Source organism: Acomys russatus, chromosome X (assembly GCF_903995435.1).
Source record: "Acomys russatus chromosome X, mAcoRus1.1, whole genome shotgun sequence".
In the NCBI taxonomy this organism is placed as follows: Eukaryota; Metazoa; Chordata; class Mammalia; order Rodentia; family Muridae; genus Acomys; species Acomys russatus.
In genome coordinates, this window is record NC_067169.1 from 84954393 (window position 1) to 84977269 (window position 22877).

General features: G+C 38.6%; 1 protein-coding gene across 2 annotated transcripts in view; it reads right to left on the bottom strand.

The window, feature by feature from the left end:
- The window catches only part of Chrdl1 (chordin like 1), a 104660-nt gene that overhangs the window by 66021 nt on the left and 15762 nt on the right, over nt 1-22877 (bottom strand). For both annotated transcript variants that reach the window (XM_051141382.1, XM_051141383.1), the window contains exons 3-4: nt 16148-16260; nt 13798-13891 (exon numbers count right to left, since the gene is read on the bottom strand). In XM_051141382.1, coding sequence (XP_050997339.1) covers nt 13798-13891; nt 16148-16260 — 207 coding nt within the window. The remainder of the gene's footprint in view (nt 1-13797; nt 13892-16147; nt 16261-22877) is intronic.

The window sequence follows — 22877 nt, forward strand, 5'->3', positions numbered from 1 at the left end:
CCTCCATTATATATCTTGGATATTTAAAGCTTGTTAATATACTAATGGTTCTGAGAAGTCCTGCACTGAAAGTAGCTTGTTGAAGTCTAATTCTAAAACTCCAAAATATACTTGACCATACAAATATTTTCCCTAATAAATAAACACACTATGCGATAAAGTTATGTTCCATAGAGGAAAATTTGGGAAACACCATCAAGAGTCAGAAATGTCATTATAGTAGTGGCGTTGTTTATAAAAAAATTATTTTTGTGATTTTCAAATGGTGTATGTTTGTCGGGGGTGTCACATTACTGTGTGTACATTAGGGTATGTGCATGTGATTCTGGGTGCCCATGGATACCAGGGAAGTGGATCTCCAGGAACTAGAGTTACAGACAGTTGTGACCTGTTTGACATGAGTACTGGAAACTGAGCTCAACTCCTTTGGACAAGCAACAAGTGCTCTCAGCTACTAAGCCATCTCTCCAGCCCCAAGGTTTTTTTTAAATACAGAAAACAAATGGAAGACTTATTCTGAAGTAGGTGCTGCTTTTTCCACCTTTGTGATAGGCTAACAAACATCTGCTAGAGAGCTTTCTGCTCTGTCATTGCAGAAGGCTATACTGCTCCTAAAAGCCTTGTTCTTATATAGGAAATCAAACTATTGGGGAAAAGATATCCAAATGTCTAACCTGAAGCCAAGTGACAAGTGATATTTTATTGAAAATGCTGTTAACACTGCATATTTTACAAAGTGTCCAAAGATGAGGAATTTGAGAAAATGATGTAAATAACGATGACAGATAACTAAAGAGGTCTGCAAAAGCTGTTAATGTAGATAGTCTAGTGATCAGTGGTAGGCATGCCCTTTGACAGTCTTTACCAGTCTGTATCAGAACAATAAAATTGATATCAATGTTGCAATAATAGTGATAAAGTAGAATAAACTATTAGCCAGGGACCAATAGTAAAGACTCCTTATGCTTCTGGGTGGCTTTGGATCCTAAACAAAGTGTTTTGGGGTTTATTTCTTTATTTTTGAGACAGGGACCCATGATGTAGCCCCTGTTGGCCTAGAACTCAATATGCAGGCCAGGCTGGCCTCTAGCTCACAGACATCTGCCTGCCTCTGTCTCCCAAGCTCTGAGATGAAAGGTATGTGCCATTGTGCCCAGAAAAATGTCAGTGGCTATTTGGAGATGACAAACAATGAACCCTTGATTCCACATAGGCAAAGTTGTTTTGTTGCTTTTTGATATAGGGACTCATTATATGATTCAAGCTGGTCTTGAGCTCACAATCTTCCCATCTCAGCTTCTCAAGTGCTGGTATTGTAAGCATGAGCTACAAGATCTAGCAATAATTTTGTTTTGTTTTAAATATGAGAAATTGTAAAAAAAATAAATTTACTCTTTTTTTTAAATAAATTTATTCTTTTACAATTTCATAAGTGTGTACCAACTGTATTCTGATTACACTACCCTTATCCTTTCTTATCTTTCTCCTGCCTTGTCAACCCCTCCCACTCACAACATGATAACCTTCTACAGAAGCTACACACATAAAATCTTATCAGCACGATTACCCAAACTTTAACTGAGCAAGGAAGACACCACTGAGGATCCCAAAGTGCACAGGGGGAAAAGCCCACAAGGCCTTAACTCTACACAAAGAACTACAGGTGGCTGAGTAAAGATGAGTGGGAGATGGCCCTTCTCAAGGAAGAGCATACCAATTGGTTGTCTGGTGACAAACAGACATGAAAGCATACATGCGAGAGTGGAGTGATCAAGGAACTCATTCAACCTCAATCTTGGGCTTTTATGTGATCAGGCACTCCCTGACACATTCAAACCTGCATACATACATGAGCACATACTACACATAACATAGTTAAAATAAACAAAACAAAACAAACAAAAACGAGGTAGTCTGAAAAATTGGAAGTGATTGTAGAATGATTTAGAAACGATCTGGAAATTCTACTCCTAGTTATCTACCCAAAAGAACTGAAAACACGTGCCACATAAAGTCTTGTAGCCGAATATTCATAGTGCATTGCTCACAACAGTCAAACAGTGAAAACAACCAAAATAAACACCAGTTGATGAAAAGATAAACACATGTGGTATGATGGTTTGAATGAGAATGGCTCCCATAGGCGCATATATTTGTATCCTTAGTCCTCAGTGGTGAAGTGTTTAGAAAGGCTAGGAGGTGTGTCCTTGTTGTAGTAGGTGTGTTGCTGTTGGAGGAGGGATGTTTCTCGGGTGGACTTTGAGTGTCTCTTGTCTATTGCTCTCCCTTTCCCTCTTCCTCCCTGACCTCACTACCTGCAGATCAAGATGTAGCTCTCAGCTACTGCTCCAGCATCCTGTGTGCCACCATGCTCCCTGCCATGATGATAATGGCCTAACCCTCTGAAACTGTAAACAAGTCTCTAATTAAATGCTTTCCTTTAGAGTTGTCTTGGTGATGCTGTCTCTTCACAACAACAGAATAGTGACTATAACAAGTGGTATGGCCATACCATGAATACTATTCATCCATTCAAAAGTAATAAGACATTGGCACATGCTATAACAGATTAGAGATTTGAAAACATTATGCTAAGGGAAAGAAGCCATAGCCAAAGTCCACCTACTGAATGAATTCATTATTGTGAACTCCAAAAGTCATATCCACAGATTCATAAAGTAGGTTAGTTCTTGATAGGAGCAGAAGGTGAGAAAATTTACAAGGAAACGAATACTGTGTTTAGGCTTTTTTTTTTTTTTTAGGATTTCCTAAATTTTAGGAAATAAAACTAGTTGTAATACTTGCCCAACATTGTAAATGTTTGCAATATTACAGACTTGCATACTTTTAAACGATAAATTTTGTTATGTAAATTTTACTACAACAAAAATAAAAAATATCCCTCTTATCCCCTTGCATTATTGTCAAAACCAACTTAGTAAGCTAAGAAGAACAAAGAATCTTCTTGGGGTTTTGTTGATTTTGGGGTTTTTTAATTAAGCTATTTATTTACTCTGCATCCAATCACAGCTTCCCCTTCCTCTTCCCCTCCCAGCCCTTCCCGCTCACTCCACCACTCCCCACCATTCATCCCTCTTCTCCTTCTCAGAAAAGGGAGGAGGCCTCCCATGGATATAAGCCTGTCTTGGCATATAAAGTTGCAGTAGGACTAGGGACATCTTCTCCTATTGAGGCTAGACAAGATAGCCCAGTTAGGGGGAAGGGATCCAAAGGCAAGGCCTTCGTGTTTTGTTACTTTTAACACTGGAAGTCAAAGGCATAGCCATTTGATTAAATGTATAAGGTGGGAGCAAAATGAAAAAATGCACCTAGTTAATGTTGAAACATGAAAAGATTGACTCATAGTGATCAAATGATTTGTGCCACTTCCTCTACACCGTCAAAGGTCAAAGAGACTTTATGTAACTCGTCTTACATAGTTGGTTTCTGCTACAGTATGACTTTATGCAACATAAATCTGTATATATGTATGTTGCCTTCACTTGGACATAAGATCTTGCACTATCAAGGGACAGAAGTCAAATGCTAAATACGTTGACTCAGTTACATCATGAAGTGATGAAAAGCTATAATGTCCCATCATATTCCCATTCACCCTATGTCCTTCTTGTCTTGGATTTGGGGACACATTCCTTTTAAGGCGCTTATGATTATATGAGTTTTTCTCTTGTATATAACTCAGCATCCTCAGACCTTCCTTATCCCCAATGTAAGACACTGTCACAATTTTAAAAGGTGAAGCTTCTACTTTTAAAATATTTCTTTATTGCAAATGTAAGAAACCCTTTAAGCTCCATTAGTATTTTATTAGCATACTGTGTTGCTAGTATTCTGATTATAAATTTCATAAATCATGAGTTGTTTTCTCCCATCTTATTTTTTTTCTTGAAAGCAATGCCATTTTTCAATGAACAACTTGGCAGAAATGAATTATTGCCTTATAGCAGAAATGCTTGGGTTTTCAAGCTTATTCACAATTCAGCTATTGACAAAAGAAATGACATAAGGTGTCTAGCTTTCTCCTTGTGAGGATACAGTGCTTCATTAGGAAAGATATTTTCTTATCCCACCAGGAATTAACAAGATCAGGATGAGGGAGGTAAAACCACTATATCCCTATCGCTAATAAAATCGTGTCATAGAGCCAAACTTCTTCACACCTAGCAGAAAGAAAACAGTGTGGATTAGGTCACCAGTAACTAGATCAAATCAGCTATTTTGGCCATTTTATAATAGCTGTTTAATAACCTAGGAATGCTGGAACTCCTCCAGGGCAACACAAACTTATTAATTCTGAATAGCAAAGTTTCATGGAATAAACATTAAGAATTCTTGCCGGGCGTGGTGGCGCATGCCTTTAATACCAGCATTCAAGAGGCAGAGACAGGTGAATCACTGTAAGTTCGAGGCTAGCCTGGTCTACAAAATGAGTCCAGGACAACCATGGCTACACAGAGAAACCCTGTTCCAAGAAACCAAAAACCAAAAACCAAAAACCAAAAACCAAAAAAAAAAAAAAAAAAAAAAAAAAGAATCCTGGTCAGTAGGAAATTCTTCTTTAGGTGACAAAATTACATATAAAACCAAAGGGAAAGAAGTTTCTTTACTTTCTTATCCTTCTTTCTTTACTATTTCTTTACCCTAACAGAGAAGATAGGTAACTGCCTTGCTACAGACTTCTCAAGGACCACATACATTCCTGTTCAGAGACAAGGGTAGGTTCAACGACATCCATGACTCAACTTCCTTGGAACAATGTCCCAGCCCCAGTCTAGCACCAGATTATTTAAGCTCACTAGAGGCCTGTGGTCAACAACTGAAGGAAGAAAACACCCCTCATCTGCTCTTCATGGTAAGCAGTATCTATTTTTCACTGGCAATTTTGGAAATGCAGTCTGCATAATCAACTTTATATATTTTGCAGGAGTTTCAGTACACACCAAGCATAGGAAAGATCTTGGGAAATTTGGGGGTAAAGGGTTTACAGAGAAAGACATGGGAACAAAGAAACAAGTAGGAGAATATCGCTCCTCTGTCTTTCCTAAGCATCACACTTAGAACCCTTCCACTAAGCTTGTCATTATCTATGTGCATATTGGCCATTAGAGAAAATCACTCTCTTAGATATAGAATTTATATGCTTTCCCTCGATGGAACTTGTTCATTCTCATTCTCTCTCCCTCTCTGTTTCTCTCTATTAATAAGTATAGTTTTTGTGTAATTTTCTTTTTTTTTAATTGGCATACAATGTAACAGGTTTTCTTTTTTTTTTTTTTTTTTTTTTTTTAATTTATTTTTTTATTAATTTATTCTTGTTACATCTCAATGTTTATCCCATCCCTTGTATCCTCCCATTCCTCCCCCCCCCCCATTTTCCCATTATTCCCCTCCCCTATGACTGTTCCTGAGGGGGATTACGTCCCCCTATATATTCTCATAGGGTATCAAGTCTCTTCTTGGCTACTTGCTGTCCTTCCTCTGAGTGCCACCAGGTCTCCCCCTCCAGGGGACATGGTCAAATGTGAGGCACCAGAGTATGTGAGAAAGTCGTATCACACTCTCCACTCAACTGTGGAGAATATTCTGACCATTGGCTAGTCTTTCTGGTGTCATATTCACACATAGGTTTAGTTGGAGAACCACCTTCTTGTTCATCTCGCCTATCTCTTTGTTTTCCTTTCTTGCTTGCATCCTTGGTCCCCAGGGTGTTCGCCTTTCTGGTTTTATATCACATGTATTATATTACCGTCCCCACTGCTCTCCCTAGAAACATCTTCCCAACCTCCCTTTCATAGGACCATTTCTAGTATTCTTTCATCTATATTTACTCACACCCATGTTGATATGCATATACGAATATCAGAAGCTATGATACACATATGAAAGAGAAAACGTGTCATTTAATTTTCTTAGTCTGGGTTACTTCACTCAATATAGTATCTTCTGGTTCCATTGAATGTCCTTCATACTCCATAATTTTGTTTTCCTTTATGTGTGAATAAAATTCAATTATGTGTATGTACCCCTTTTTCATTATCCTTTCATCTGCAGATGAATGTCTAGGCTGATTCCACTTCCTAGATATTGTGAATAGAGCCATAATGATATGAATGTGCATGTATGCACTACAGGATATAAACTCAGGGATAGTATAGTTGGGTCATACCTTAATTCTAGCTGTACTTCCATTTCTTTGACCAAGAATTTCTGTGGCCTGGAAGGCATGAGTTTCTTCATGACTAATAATTACTGGAGTGGAAATAATATAGACATGTCATCAAATTTCCTGCCTTGTCTCATACAAGGACTATGACACTCTATCTTACATGAGTAGGACTATTTTTTCCAGAGATACTCAGTAAAGAGGCTACAAACTCCATATAAAGCTGGAATCAACAACTGCATAGCAAAATTCCTCTTTTTATCAAACTCATTATTTTCCACTATGGTTTAAACCATTTGCTTTTGTTTTATCTTAATAGACTGCACTCTGGTTCAATATGACAAAAAAAAAAAAAAGCAGATAAAAATTTTGGTTCTAAAGTGGTTGTCTAAGTTTGCATTCCACCAGCAATGAAGAAGAGTTCCTCTTTCTCCACATCTCATCAGCATGTGGCATCACTCAAATTTCTGATCTTAGCTATTCTGATGGGTGTAAGATGGAATCTCAGAGTCATTTTGATTTGCATTTCTCTGATGATTAAAGACCTTGAGCATTTCTTTAAGTTTTTCTCAGCCATTCGATATTCCTCTGTTGAGAATTATCTGTTTAGTTCTGAGCCCCATTTCTCAATTGGGTTATTTGGTTTGGTTGTGTTTAATTTCTTGAGTTCTTTATATATTTTTGATATTAGACCTTTGTCCAATGTAGGGTTGGTGAAGATCTTTTCTCAGTCTGTAGGGTTTTGCTTTATTCTGTTGATGGTGTCTCCTGCCTTACAGAAGCTTCTCAGCCTCATGAGGTCCCATTTGTTAACCACTTTGGAAATCTATCTGGCACTTTCTCAGAAAACTGGGAATAGGGTTTCCTCAAGACCCAGTTACTTCACTCCTTGGAATATACCTAGAAAATGCTCCACCACACAGCAGGGACATATGCTCAACCATGTTCATAGCAGCCTTTTCATAATAACCAGAACCTGGAAACAGCCTAAATGTCCCTAAGTTGAAGAATGGATAAAGAAACTATGATACATGTATACTATGGAATACTACTCAGCTATAAAAAAACAAGGAAATTCTGAAATTTGTGGACAAATAGATGGCACTAGAAATGATCATACTGAGTGAGATAACCCAGAAGCAGAAAGAATCACATGGTATATACTCACTTATAATTGGGCACTAGCCCAAAAGGCATGTCCCATGAAAGTCTTTACTTACCAGGAGATTGAGATAGATGTGAGGACATCACACTGAGACTCGTGGTAATAGAAATATAGGAGTTAAGGAACTAGAAAGATCCAGAAGATCTTAGAAACCTACAAAAGAACCTCGTAACAGGTGGATCAGGTCTGTTCAAACTCTTGCACTAACCGAGGACATTACAAGTAGTAAACATTGGCTGGTGCCTTAGTTTGAGCGGGACCCCTGGGCCCAAATCTGCCTATCATATTGTTCTACTTGTAGATTTCTAGGACCCTCTGTATCCTTTTATTTTGCTATTCTCCCATGCGTCTCTCATTTAGAGTCCCAATAGGATGCCTTCCCCTCTGTCCCAGTTTCCTGGTAAGTGAAGGCTTTTGTGGGACATGCCCCTTGGGCTAGTATGCAGATATAAGTGAGTATATACCCTTTGATTCTTTCTGCTTCTGGGTTAACTCACTCATTATGATCATTTCTAGCTCAATCCATTTATCCACAAATTTCTGGAATTCCTTGTTTTTAATAGCTGAGTAGTATTCCATAGTGTATATGTACCACAGTTTCTTTATCCACTCTTCTACTGAGGGACACTTAGGCTGACCATGTCCCCTGGAGGGGGAGACCTGGTGGCACTCAGAGGAAGGACTGCAGGTAGCCAAGAAGAGACTTGATACCCTATGAGAATATATAGGGGGAGGTAATCCACCTCAGGAACAGTCATAGGGGAGGGGAATAATGGGAAAATGGGGGGGGTGAGGAATGGGAGGATACAAGGGATGGGATAAACATTGAGATGTAACAAGAATAAATTAATAAAAAAATATATAAAAAAAAAGAAAAAAAGAGTAGTAAACATTGAACCCCTACTTGGATCTAGGCAATGGACAGGACATTCTCCACAGTTGGGTGGAGAGCAGGGACTAACTCTGACATGAACTCTGGTGCCCCATATTTAACCATTTCCTCTTGGTGGGGAGGCCTGGTGGCACTCAGAGAAAGAATAAGCAGGCTACCAAGATGAGACCTGATAGCCTATGACCATATAGTGAGGGAGGAGATCACTCAAGGTCATAGACCTAGGGGAGGGGAATAGAGTGAATGTGGGAGGGAGGGAGGAATGGGAGGATACAAGTGATGGCATACCAATTGAGTTATAATCTGAATAAATGAATTTTTAAAATTTGGTTCTTTTTTCAAATGAAGAACAAGGATGCTGTGAAGCTAAACAGACAAACAAACAAAAACTGAATGAAAATTTAAAAGTAAAGAAAAAAACCCATAGGAATAAGGTGACATATTTTGTTGAATCAGGTGTAAGAAGAGCACAGTAATGATCAAGTGCCAAATCAAGTGGTCAGCTGGCAGCTGGGACAACACACAGATAGGTGGGGTTAAGCAGCTAATGTGGAATTACACTCTACAAATGGCTCCAGAGTGAAGCTGGTGTTGTGGTTTGAATCTTTAATATCCTTGAAAGACCTTTACCATTATAGCCAACATATTACACTATTAAGATGTGTCAGAACCTTTAGGATGTAGGCCATTTCCTTGAAGGAAATATTGAGACAAGGATAACTCTCTCTCTGCACCCTCTTCTCTTCTCTCCTCTCCCACTGCCTGACTTCCTGACTGACATTGCATAAGAAATTTCTTTTGCTAAATGTTTCCCAACATATTAGTCTTCATAAGCCCAAAAGCAACACAGCCAAATGAGCCTGGACTGAAACCTCTGAAGAGGTGAGCCAAAATAAACCCTTTTTTTCCCCAGCTAATTTGAGTTTTCTCACATTAATTGTCATAACAATAGAAACATGACTAACATGGCTGAAGATCAAGGTCACATGCTTCACATTTCAAAAGGCTCTAACATGATTCTGCCCACACTGTGTTGTTTCCCCCAAAAAACACTGCTTACCCAAGGTTGGAAGTTGTAGTTGAGGTCCTATATCAAGAACATTATTTCTTCTCTGACCCAGGTGTCATTAAGTAGAGAGTTGTTTAGTTTCCATTTATGTGTAGGCTTTTTGGTATTCCTGTTGTTGTTGAAGTGCAGCTTAAGACCATGGTGATCTGATATGAACATTTGCTCAACCATGTTCATAGCAGCCTTATTCATAAGAGCCAGAGCACAGAAATAGCCTAAGTGTCCTTCAGTAGAAGAATGGATAAAGAAACTGTGGTACGTTTACACTATGGAATACTACTCAGCTATTAAAAACAAGGAATTCCCGAAATTTGTGGACAAGTGAATTGAACTAGAAATGATCATAATGAGTGAGTTAGCACAAAAGCAGAAAGAGTCAAATGGTATACACTCACTTATATCTGGACACTAGCCCAAAGGTCATGTCCCATGAAAGTCTTCACTTACCAGGAAAATGGGACAGAGGGGAAGACTTCTTATTGGGACTCTAGGTGAGAGAAGCAAGGGAGAATGATGAAACAGAAGGATCCAGAGGGCCCCAGAAACCTACAAGAAGACCATTATGATAGGCGGACCTGGGCCCAGGGCTCCTGCTCAAACTATGGTACCAACCAAGGACAATACCTGCAGTAAACTTCGAACCCCTACCCAGATCTAGCCAATGGACAAGACTTTCTCCACAGTTGAGTGGAGAGTGGGGACTGACTTTCAGATGAACTCTAGTGCCCCATATTTGGCCACATCCCCTGGATGGGGAGGCCTGGCAGCACTCAGAGGAAGGATTGCAGGCTACCAAGACAGGATTTGATACCCTATGAGCATATACAGGGGGAGGAGGTCCCCCTCAGTCAGAGTCATAGGGGAGGGGAGTAAGGGGAAAATGAGAGGGAGGGAGGAATGGGAGGATACAAGGGATGGGGTAACAATTGAGATGTAATATGAATAAATTAATATAAAAAGAATCTTACAAAATAAACATGATCTGGAAGCTGACAAACTAAAAAAACAAAACACACACACACACACACACACAAAAAAAAAAAAACAAAACAAAACAAAAAAGGAACATTATCAAAGAATAATACTCCACATTAGAACCAAAATTTTATCAAGGCAGGAGTTACCAAGTCTGAGATACCCAAACTCCTAAGTTAGAACTAAATGTGTAAAAGGCCTGAAATAGCCATTCATAAAGGAATAAAGGGCTCATCCAAGATAAAATAACATGGAGAATAAGCTTTTAAGCAATATCTAGAAAAACAAGAAAAAGTCAGAATTAAGAAGAACTTTCAAGAAACTGCCAAAAGGTCAGAATTTACAACTGAAAAAATATTTCAGACTAGATTGTAGTATAAGAAAAGCTCAAATACTAAAACAAACAAACAAAAAAAAACCAAAAGAGAATCAACCCAAGAAATTATAGCAAGATCACAAAATAACATGGCAATATTTTAGAAATATAATTTGAAAATTTGGGGAAATATAGTTATTGAAAATAAGATAAATAAACAAAATCTAACAAGTTGTCCAAACAGTACATATGAAGGAATTTATAAACTAGAGAATATAACTGATGAAGTATCACTGTGGGAAATATGTAAAATAAAAAAGGCAAAGGAAACATTAGGAGACACAGGGGAAAAATTAAATGAGGTGCGAAAGTTTACATCAAAGACACGTTTATAGCACCAAGCAGACAGAGTCAAGAGTACTAGCAGTTTAAGATCATTGTAGGAATACATGAAACCTTGTATCAAAAAATGAATGAAGAGAGAGGGAGGGAGGGAGGGAGGGAGAGAGAGAGAGAGAGAGAGAGAGAGAGAGAGAGAGAGAGAGAGAGAGAGAGAGAGAGGACAGAGACAGAGACTAGAGAGAGACAGAGACAGAGAGAGACAGAGAGACAGAGACAGAGACAGAGACAGAGACAGAGACAGAGAGAGACAGAGAGACAGAGACAGAGAGAGACAGAGACAAAGACAGAGAGGGAGGGAGGGGAGAGGAAGAAGGAGAGATTTTCAACAATGGGAAGCAAGATATAGGGGAAGTGATTAATTTTATAAAAATGATAACTGACAAACAGATTTCTAAGTCCTTAGGCTGAATAATAATCATCCTGCTCAGCACAGTGGCATACACCTTTAATCCCAGCACTTTGAAGGCAGTCCTCTGTGAGTTTCAGGCCAACCTCATCTACATTGTGAGTTGCAGGACAGCCAGGACTATGTAGAGAAACATTATCTTAAACAACAACAACCACAACAAAGAATCAACCAGGCAAAAGGAACATAAAAAGTATACATCAACACCTCTTAGTGTATTCACCAAAGTAAAAGGGAAAAAAATTCAAGATAAAGGAAATGAAATGGTGTACAACAGAACTATAATCAAATAGTCCATTTTTTAATCCATAAACAAAAGAAACCAGGAAGCCATTTATTTAGAAATAACTTCAAAAGTGCTGAGGGAAAAATGAGCATATACCTAAAATTTCATAACCCGCCAAATTATCATTCAAGCATAGCTACAATCTCAGACATTTTATTTTATTTTATTTATTTTTTTACTTTTTGGTTTTTCGAGACAGGGTTTCTCTGTGTAGCCTTGGCTATCCTAGACTCACTTTATAGACCAGGCTGGCCTCAAACTCACAGCGATCCGGCCTGCTTCTGACTCCCGAGTGCTGGGATTAAAGGCGTGCGCCACCACACCGCCCAGACAGACATTTTAAATATAAGTATTAGCGAAGTTTGGCATAAATACTCACAGAAAGCCCTTGTACAATGAAGAAATATTACCTTTCTCAGAAGCAAACTACAATAGCAAGGAAAGGAAAAGCAAAGCTTGTTTCTGTGCACTATAAAATTAGCTCTTTAAGTCATTTTATTTCACCTTTTTTCCTCTGGGATTTATGATCTAAATTATCTTAACATTTCCCTCTTCACTTAGAATAGCTGCTAGCCTCTATTTTCCATTTTTTGGTTAATAATTGTTTTCTGTCAGTGCCCCATGATTTAAGAAGCTGTGGTTTAGATAAGTTCCTATCACATTAGGCTACTTTGTGAGTCTTGTTGGAGAGATATTAAAGTGATTTAGTTGACTATCTGGCCGACTAAATAAAAGATCTTTAGAGTAGTTATTTAATCAGAAAAACTGTACTCTCACTTGCCAGAGCCCCTTCAATGTAATACCCTAGTAATCCATTTTATTTTATTTTTGGTTTTTCGAGACAGGGTTTCTCTGTGTATCCTTGGCTGTCCTAGACTCACTTTGTAGACTAGGCTGGCCTCAAACTCACAGCAATCTGCCTGCCTCTGCCTCCCAAGTGCTGGGATTTAAGGCGTATGCCACCATGCCTGGTTGCTCTAGTAATCCAATTTAAGCAGAAGCAAATGAACACATTCAAAAACAGCAAGTGCATGTAGGAATTTCTTTAAAAAGTAACTTTCAAATTGGTCAGTTTCTCATGTCTTGAAGCATATACTATCATCAACAACGTTCAAAGAAAGATAGATCTGTGTGTAAACTTTTGTCTCCTGGGACAAGTAGTGTATTTACTAGGACATGAAAGTGTACTTTATAAAGGAATATCAATAAAGTAATGGATTGTTTACAAAAGAATTTACTTCTGCACACAGTAAATTCAAAACCTGTGATTAAAAGTCTCTGACTCCCAAAAGTTAACTTGGGAATATTCATCTCAAAAATTCTCTCCTACAGATAATGAATAAGCCTAGAGGGTGGCGAGGCTGTCTGATAGCTTTCCCTTGGAATGCCATTGGGTTGGCAGGCATTCTCTGGATCTCTCCATAGTTCCAAGTTTTTGGTTCGGGAACGAGGCTGCCGTCATATCAGAATGAAGTGTGACTGTGGGGGCTTCTGCCTCAGGAAAATACACTAAGCACAAACTGTGAAAGTAGGCTTCCATTGTAACAACCTTGGGAAAAAGTCTCTAGCTGGCTCTCCCCAGACTTGCCCTTAACAGTGTGTACCTCATAACTGTGCTGTGTGGAGGAGGTGACTGTTCGGCAGGCGGGCCACTTTATACTGCCATAAACCTTACTGGTTCAGTTCCTTTGATTTATGACCAGTTCCTCATCATTTTGAGGCTATGCTTGGATGCAATTCCAGCACTAATTGTATGGCACACGTGCCGCAACGATACAATCTCCCTGTTACCCACTGCCCATGGCAGAAAGAGGCTGTTTATAGCTATAATTCTTTTCTCCCTTTTCATTCCCTTTCAAATGATTAAAAGCCCAATGAAGATCTGTTTCTGGGTACCCAATAATGTATTAGGACCTAGAATGTGTCCCATTTGGGCCATAAAGTGTATTTAGGGGGGGCAGCTTAAGTTGTCTAAAAGTGTTCTATTGTTATTTCTGACTAGAAGTTTCCCTTCTGGGGGAGTTTAGGAAGGTGAGTTGGATTAGGTGAAGAGGAAAAAACAGAAACGTACAAGTTGGAGAAACAGAGGCAAAGTGGATTACCTGGGCAACGGGGGCAGCACAGATGAGGAATATGCACGGGTGAAAGGCAATGAAGGCTTGGACATCTGACTCGGCTGCAAAGCACATTTCCATTCTGAAAGAGAGAAGGCAGTGAGAGTGAGAGAGAAAATATGTCTTTCAAAGGTCACTGGGACTATGCCAGTTTGGGAAACAGTCATGCAGGGACTCACCCAGACAGTGAATAATGCATTCCCAAGAATCTGAATGCAATCAGCCTCCTTTTAAACCAATTCACTTTTCCCACTTCTAGCACCTCTGCTGGGTTGATTGGAAGCCTATAAGGCATACCTTTTCTGAGGCTGGGTTCAACATAGTCCCGGTTTTCAATTTAATATTAAATATGAGAGGCTTCCTCTGGCCTGGCTCTGTTAGAGTTCTATCCTTCCTAGTTCTAGCTGCATGGCTTTTCCAAGATCGTCTTCTGATTTCATAACCACCTGCTTGATGCCATAGAAGAGAAGGGGGTGGTGAGTAATAGGTCCCTTGAGAGCTGCTTCCCAGCCCCGAGCACAGAGACATCCCTGGCATGTGAGTCCTTGCACTCTACAGAGCTCTGCCTTGATTCGTTTGGCTGCATGACTCCTCTCCTCATTTCCCTTTTCAGCCAACATTTGTTTCTGAGAACAAGAACAAGCTAGAACTAGAAACTGAGCTGATCAGGGAGGATGTCTGGATGAGGCAACTTGGTCCTTGTATGAGTTAGCGATCCATGATCCCACAACTCTGACAGCTCTCAGCCATTGCTAAAACAAAGCAAGCTTTGGCAATGCATTTCGCATTTACATTTCCCATGCAGAATTCATCTGAAGGAAGGGTTAGGCCATTCCAGGGTAAAGGGTGGCGGAGTGCACAGAGAAAGACTATGCCTAGTGTGAGAGATGTTGGCATCGGGAGAGCTGTTAACATTTTCACTGCCTTGTGGACTTCAAAGCCTTGGCCCCCAAGGGCTAGCTGTCCATCTCCAATGTACTGAGTCAAGAATCTGACAAAATAATGCCATACCAGGCAGTTAATCAGCCCCAAGATGCTCTATTTAATACAAACCCTAGCCATTTAAAGAGGCAGGCTTCTTTTATCCAGACTGGAAGCACCTTACTACAATTCTTCCTTCTTCTCATGTGCTTTCCAGAATAAAGTTTTGTAACACTGCACTTGGAAGCAGCAGAGAAACTCTTAATGCACCACACTCCAGGTAGTGCCGTCAGGAGCTGAGCTCACAGGAGCATATCAGAAAGCATAGTTCTGGCTTGAGAAGAAAATTCAGTCTTTCATGTTGGATACTGAATTCAGTTCCAGACTCTAGAGATTAATAAGATCACTGATAACCGTAATGATAATGATGATAGTAGAAGTTAACATTTCCTATCCATACACTGTGTTAGATGCTGTAGTGAGCTTAATCCCTACTATGGCATATGAAATAGATACTATCATCATGTCTTTTTTTGAGACAGGTGGACTCAAACTCATGATCCTCCTGACTCAGCCTTCTGCAATCCACAGCCATGTACCACTACGCCAGGCATTATTATCCTGTTTCAAAGAGGAAGCTGAAGGAATCACAGAGAGATTATAGGTAAATTACTCCAACATACCACATACCATAGGTGGCCTACTTTAGAGTCTGTAAATGAGTCCACCTCAAAGCTAAACCTGACAAATCCTCAATGCCTCCTGCTATTATAATACCTGAAGGCTGCTTGATATAGGGTAAACCTTTGGAAAGCTGGAAGGTCTGTTCAAATGGTAAAATGAACAGGCATGAATGGCCATGCCTGTTCTAGCTAGGTACATAACAGGAATTACATGCAGGCTTTCTTACCCTCGATCTTAAATGACTAGTTCATTTTTGCATTCAGAATTCTCAGTTCTTTCCTTCCCAATGGGCTTAATGCTGTGGTTTGGACATACTGGGGCTGCTTCTACTGTTACCTAGAGGGCAGAATAATTTTCCTACTGTCTGATTCTTCTATGTTCTCCTATTATATCATATATAATTAGCCTAAAGGGGTACAGAAATTTATTTATAGTAAATATTCAGACATCTTTAGAGAAACAAACAAGCTTTACCAGAAAATATATCAGGAGAGATATTATTTACAGTCTGGCCTCCATTTTCCCCCATCCCAATACGGATGTCAAATTTGCTATGTAGCTAGGAATATTCATGCACTACTATTCATTCTCCTGCCTGGATCTTACACACCATGACATCTGGGTGCTTGCTAATATCTTTTATGCTTTTAATCACCTAAGCTTCCTGGCTAAATGAGCACCTCCCTGTGTGCTAAAGAATAAGAGGGAAATGTCATGCCATAAAGCACTGTACCTCTGAACAGAGGCAGTTCACACAGTAAACCAGTCCATATGGTTCCAGGTAAGGATGCCATTTCTCACCCACTCTATACTTCTTGTCTTGAAACACACAATATGTCTCAGAATCTGTCAAAAGGGGGGAGGGGGAGGAGAACACAACTGTTAGTAAATATAGGCCAAAGTCACAAAATCCAAAGACAACCATGAGTTCCATCTATTCTACTATGTACATCAAAGGAAGAGCCATTGCATTTACAGAGCACCTACTGCTGGCTCAGTGTTTTCTGTTCTTTGCTTACTGGATCTTTACAATAACTCACACATTAAATATTACTATTAATCTTACTTTATGAATAAAGGAAATCAAGAGACTTACAACTAGTAAGCAGCTGGGATGACATTCAAACCCAGGTTGATCTGGGTTTGATCTGACAGCGGAGTTCTAAATCTCATTTCATATATTGTTGTGTTATAATAGCAATATATGAAAATATACCACTGACCTTTTGATTTTTGAAAAGATCATGCTTCCTTTGCAAAGGTAAAATAATGAACACTTTGCTTCCATTCAACATACTGATTTTCTTGTGCATGAGCAAGTTTCAGTTAGCTCAAATCATACACCTCCCTTTGTTGAAATAATTTTTATAGTGCTGGAAATATACCTTAGTGGTTATGAACACTTCCTATTCTTCCAGAGAACCTGTATTTCAGTCACAGAACCAAATACGGCAGCTCAAAACCGTTCATAATTCCAGTTCCAGGCAAGCTGGTATCTTTTTCTGGCCTCTGCAGACAACAGGCACAGATGTGGTGCACAGACATGCAGGCAGGCAAAATACCCACACACATAACATAAATGTATTTTTAAATTTTTTACATAAATAAAAAATAAAAACATACTTGTTTTTATTTTATGTGTATGAGTGTTTTGCGTACATACATATCTGTTTGTTCACTATATGCATGTCAGTGCCCATGGAAGCCAGAAAAGGACATTGAATCCCTTGGAATTAGAGGCACAGATGTTTTGTGTTCAGCCATGTTGGGGCTGGGAGCTGAATCTGGGTCCTTTACAGAAGCAACAAGTGCTCTTAACCACTGAGTCAGCTCTCCAGTCCCTAAAACTTTTTTATAGTTGCAATTTGCATTACACTGCAGGATGTCTGAGCACATCCTATACTATTTGTCATGTTCTATGTGTCTTAGTTTTGTAAAAGTAGACATTTATTCTTTATATTCAATCTATCACATGACTTTATATACATTGCCCAAGACATTAAAGCAAATACAGCAGGACCCACCTATACTACTGCTCTTGGGCATATACCTAAAGGATTCTACATCTCGCTACAGAGCTATTTGCTCATCCATGTCCATTATTTCTCTATCACAATAGTCATAAATTACGTACACCCTAGATGTCCACCAACTAATGAATAGAAATTGAAAATGTGGTACATTAACAAAATAGAATATTTTCATCTGTTAAGAAACATAAAATTATGAAAACTTGCAGGCAAATTAATGAAGCTAGAACCAAACATCCTGAATGAGGCAACTCACACCTCAACAATATTTCATATTTTCTCTTTTATGTGGAAGTTAGCTTTTAAGCTTTAGGTATATATGTTTTCTTTAAAATAACCAAGGTGGTTATGTGGTCAGTAAGGGACCTGGTTGTGGGAGGGGAATCTTCCAAAGACTGGCAAATAAAGTGTGGTTATAAAGAAAATAACAGGCAAACTAGAGTAGACTAGAGGAGTAAATGGGGAGGGGTGGGAGGGAAAGTTGAAGGAGGGAATACGGGGAGGGATAACTAATACTAGGAGACAATGCCTCCAACTCCAGAAATAGTTCATGCAATTCAATGAAGAAACAATAGTGTTTTAAACAAATACTGTAACACCATTTGAGTCCTCGTGTGCAATATTTGAAGCTAGTCTTTTTTCATTTCTAATAACACATACAAAAATAAAGTAAAAAAAAAATGCAGGCAGGGTGGATCATGCCTGTAATCCCAGCAGGCTAAGGGTGGGAGTGCAGGGAGATGCTGAGTTTAAGGTCAGTGTAGACAACATAACAAGACCGTGTCTCAAGGTGGGTGGTTATGAATGAGTAGGGAATCAGAGTAGGAGGAAATATGCTCTCAAGATCGGTCTTAGCAAAGATGTCAAAAACATACTGGAGAAAAGAGAGCATCTTCAGTAAATGGTGCTGGGTAATCTGGCTGTCCACATTCAGAAGAACAAAGTTAGACCCATATCTATCACCTTGCATAAAAATTAACTACAAATGAATAAAAAACCTTAATGTGGACCCTGAAGTGCTAAAGCTGGTAGAAGAAAACATAGGCAGTTCCCCTTATGGTATAGGTGTAGGAAAGACAGAAAGGGAGTGGACCCAGATGAGAGAGGAAGTGGGAAAGAACAGGGAGGAGAAGAGGAAGAGGAAACTGGAATCAGGATAATGGTAACAGAACCTATTTCAATAAAATGGAAACACAAGAAATTTTAATAACAAAGAACAACAAAAAGGGCAAACATTAAGTGCTTTGGGTGATGGAGTCAGTTTGTACCTTGATTATGGTATTTTCTATGTGACAGAATGCATTTATCAAAACTGATCTAAAAGATGGAGATTTTTCACCATATGCACATTGTATATTAGTAAAAACAGTAATAAAAACAATGGAGAGGGAAAAATCACATGAAATCTTTCAACGAGAAAGGAAACACTTTCTACATTTTGATAATGTCCCTCCATTGTTTTCTTTTTTAAATGTCTTTAATCTGTAAGACCAGTTTTAGGTTTAAAAATAATTAGTAGAAAATACAAATACTTTCAATCCTACATTTTTACTTGTCCGTATTATTAATATCTTACATCAATGTGGTTCATTTTCTTTGAAGAAAAGGCTTTGTTTAAATAGGACAGTTGGTATTGGTTAACTTGCTCTGAGAAATCAATTGTGAGTAAGAAAAAAAAAAAACCCAGCATCATTGAGGGAACATCTTCTGACAGGATTTTCTCTAGGTCAAAATACATAAATTGTGGTATAGGGTGGCTAAGCTGGCAGGTAGGGTTCGTAATGCCACATAGTACATACTGGTTTTGAAGTCATAAATGGGTCATAGGAAGCAGCTGATGTTTGGCATTGTATGGCAGGGATGGAGTCCCGGAAGAAGTACTGGAGAAGGTGCCTCAGTTGCAGTGGGTACTCTAGCATATTGTAGTGCCAGTACAAAGGGACAACTGCCAAGGGCAGCAACAACTGTGACAGAGAGCCAGTCTGAGCCTAGGAGATGAATTATGTGTGCCACAGGTGGAAGATCTGGAGAAGTAGAGCTTCGCAGGCTCTTTGGACCTCAAAGAATGATGAGTGGAACTTGTGAATCAAGTTCAAGTTTGGTTTTGCTTTCCTTTGATTGCGACTGTGCTCTAGTTATTCTATCTTGTAAAAAAAAAAGTATGTAATTTATTTGTGATTTTACAAGAGCCCATAGTTGAGAGTTAGAACTTTTAGAGAGACTTTCTGCCTTTAAGTTTTAGGATTATTTTAAAGGAGTGTGGAAAAAAAGGAGGGTGGGACTTTTAAATTAGGTTTTATATTCTGATGTTAAAATAGCATCTTGGGGATAGACAAGAAAGGAAAGCTTATAGTTTAATAGTGATGAGTTTGTATGTCAAGTTTACAAGGAGTCAATTGTGTTGCTTAGGGTTCTTTTCATAATTAATACTAACTAGAGTCATCTGAGAAGAAAAAGCATCAATCGAGAATATGTCTCCATCATACTGGACTGTAGGCAAGTTGGTGAGGAATTTTCTTGATTGATGATTGATGTGGAAATATCCAGTCCACTGTGAATTGTGCCACTCCTACGCAGGTCATCCTGGGTTGTATAAAAGAGCAGGTTGAAGAAAGCCAGGAGGCAGCACTCATCTAATTTCTGCCTCCAGATGTCTGCCTTGTTTTCCTTTCCTGACTTCCTTTCTTGAAGGACTATAAGTACTAAAGTCACATAAACTATTTCCTTCCAAGTTGCTTGTAGTCATGGTGTGTTATCACAGCAACAGAAACAAAGCTAGTACACTCAGCAACAAAAGAGTTCCTGTTGTTCCATATCCCAACTGGCACTTGTTGTTCTCAATGTTTGGCAATTCTAATAAGTGCATAGTGGTATCCTTAAAACAATCAATACAATGTATTTCTTGAAACAGGGTCTAAGTACGGACCCCTATATAGCCTGTAATTCTATGTAGACCTTGTTATCCTTAAACTCACAAATATCTGCCTGCTTCTGCTTCCCAAGTGCTCAAGTGCTTGGATTAAAGGCATGAGATACCATGCCCACTCATGGTCCTTTATTTTGACTTTTGATGCTTCTTTTCTTTCTTTCTTTTTGTTTGTTTGTTTGGTTGGTTTTGGGTTTTCTTTTCTCCTTCTCCTTCTCCTTCTCCTTCTCCTTCTCCTTCTCCTTCTCCTTCTCCTTCTCTTCTTCTTCTTCTTCTTCTTCTTCTTCTTCTTCTTCTTCTTCTTTGAGACAGGGTTGTGTGTAGCACTGTCTGTCCTGGAACTTGCTTTGTAAACGAAGCTGGCCTCAAACTCACAGCAAACAGAGGCCTGCCTCTGCCTCCCTGAGTGCTGGGATTACAGGCCTGCCCTACCACTCCCAGTTTATTTTGATGTTTCTTAGTGGCATATAATTTGAACCTTTCTTCATTTGACAGCTGTATCTTTCTTTTTTGATACCTTTCTTAACAAACTGCCTTTTGAGTGAATTAACCCATGTATTAATTGGATTTTCACATTCTTTTTGTTGACTTTTGGAATTCTTTGCATATTGTCAATATAAGTGTACTATAAACACACAGATGTTGGCCTGTCATTCCATTCTGTTATAATGCTTTCCTCACAGTAGAATATTTTCCCTTAAAAGCAGTCTGACATATTAATTTCTTCTTTTCAGAACATGCTTTGGGAGTAGTATCTATCAAAAGACCCATTACCAAATATATTTTCTGCTATGTTATCTTCTAGAAGTTGTATGGGGATGCACTTATTTTGTAAAATAATAGGCTTTCTTCTGACAGATTGTCTCTGCTCCTTCAGTAAAAGAATTCAGTCAGCTACATATGTCCCAGCCTATTTATTAGTTCTGCATTATTTTATATTCATCAATTTCTCTATTATGTCACCAACCCACACTGCATTGATTACTGTAGTTTTATATCAACCTTGAAATTGTGTAGGGTCAGAACTCTGTTACTATCTTTTGCTTCTCCTTTAATACTGTTAGCTATTCAGGGTATATTGCCTTTCCTATAGACATTCAAATGAGGTAAGAACATATATCTGTCAACGGTGTGTATTTCTACCCATAAACACTAATATATATTTCTGTTTAGTTCACTTATTTCATCAGTATTTTCAGTTTTCCTCATAACGATCATGCACATATGTTACTATATTCATGTCTATGCATTTCCTTCATCTAGTACTAATGAAAATGGCACTGAAGTTTTTAAAGTATAATTTTATGTGTTCATTAATAATATTTAAAAAGGGAACTGAACTTTTATATTAAAATTATATTTTTATCCTTATTAATTGTTAATTGCAAAATTAATCTGCTAATTGCAAGAGCTTTCCTACCATTGTTGTTTCTTCTTTTATTTTTATTTTATGTGTGTGTGTGTGTGTGTGTGTGCGTGCACAAGTGCATGCATGCGTGCAAGTGCCTGTAAAGGCCAGAAAAGGGCACTGGATCTCCCAGAGTTAGAGTTAATAGGCAGTTGCAAGCTACCTGATGTGGGTGCTGGGAGCAAAGTTTGAGTGTTCTGCAAGAGCTGTAACTGCTCTTAATCAACGAATCATCTCTCCAGCTATTTGGGGGGATTTCTTTATGAATGTTTATGTCACCTGCAAACAAAGATAGTTTTATTTCTTTCAGTCTGCATACACAATTTGTCTATTATCTAGGACTTCTAATAAAAGATAAATTTAAAATGTGACAGTGGATATTATTTCCTTATTCCTAACCTCAATGGGAAGACATGTAATGTCTCACTTTAATTATGATGCTGCTGTCTGTCAAGATGAGTAAGTTACCCTTTATCCCTAGTTTGCTAGATAGTATCGGATTCTATCAAATGCTTTCTTTGCATCTTTTGATAAAATCGTGTGTTTATTTTCTTTAGCTTTTTGCTATTATAGAATACCTTAACAGATTCTTTAACATTGAAACACATTTACATAACTTGTAATAAATCACACTTGATTGTGACAAAACATTCTTTTCATACATTGTTGGATTCAATTTGTTAATTAAAGATTATTTTTATTTAAGTGTGTGTGCACACACACACTTGCCCACACACACTACACACACTTGTGTGCACACATAAGCACCAGAATTACAGATAGTTCTAATGCCCTATATGTGGGTTCTGGGAAACAAACTCCAGCTCTTGCATAAGCAGCAAAAGTTTTTAACCACTTATTTTTGTCTCCAGTTCTTCAATTAACTAAACACTTCAAGGATTCTGGCACCTGTATTCATGGGAGATATAGCTTAACTATTTTGTATTTGCAATATCTTTGTCTACTTTGAGTGTGACAGAAATTTGGTAATCATAGAGTCAGTTAGGCAGTGGTCCTTCTTTTATGTTCTGAAACATACCATAGAGACATCATGTAATGTGAACCTTAAATGGTGCAGTTAACCAGTGTGTTCTCATGG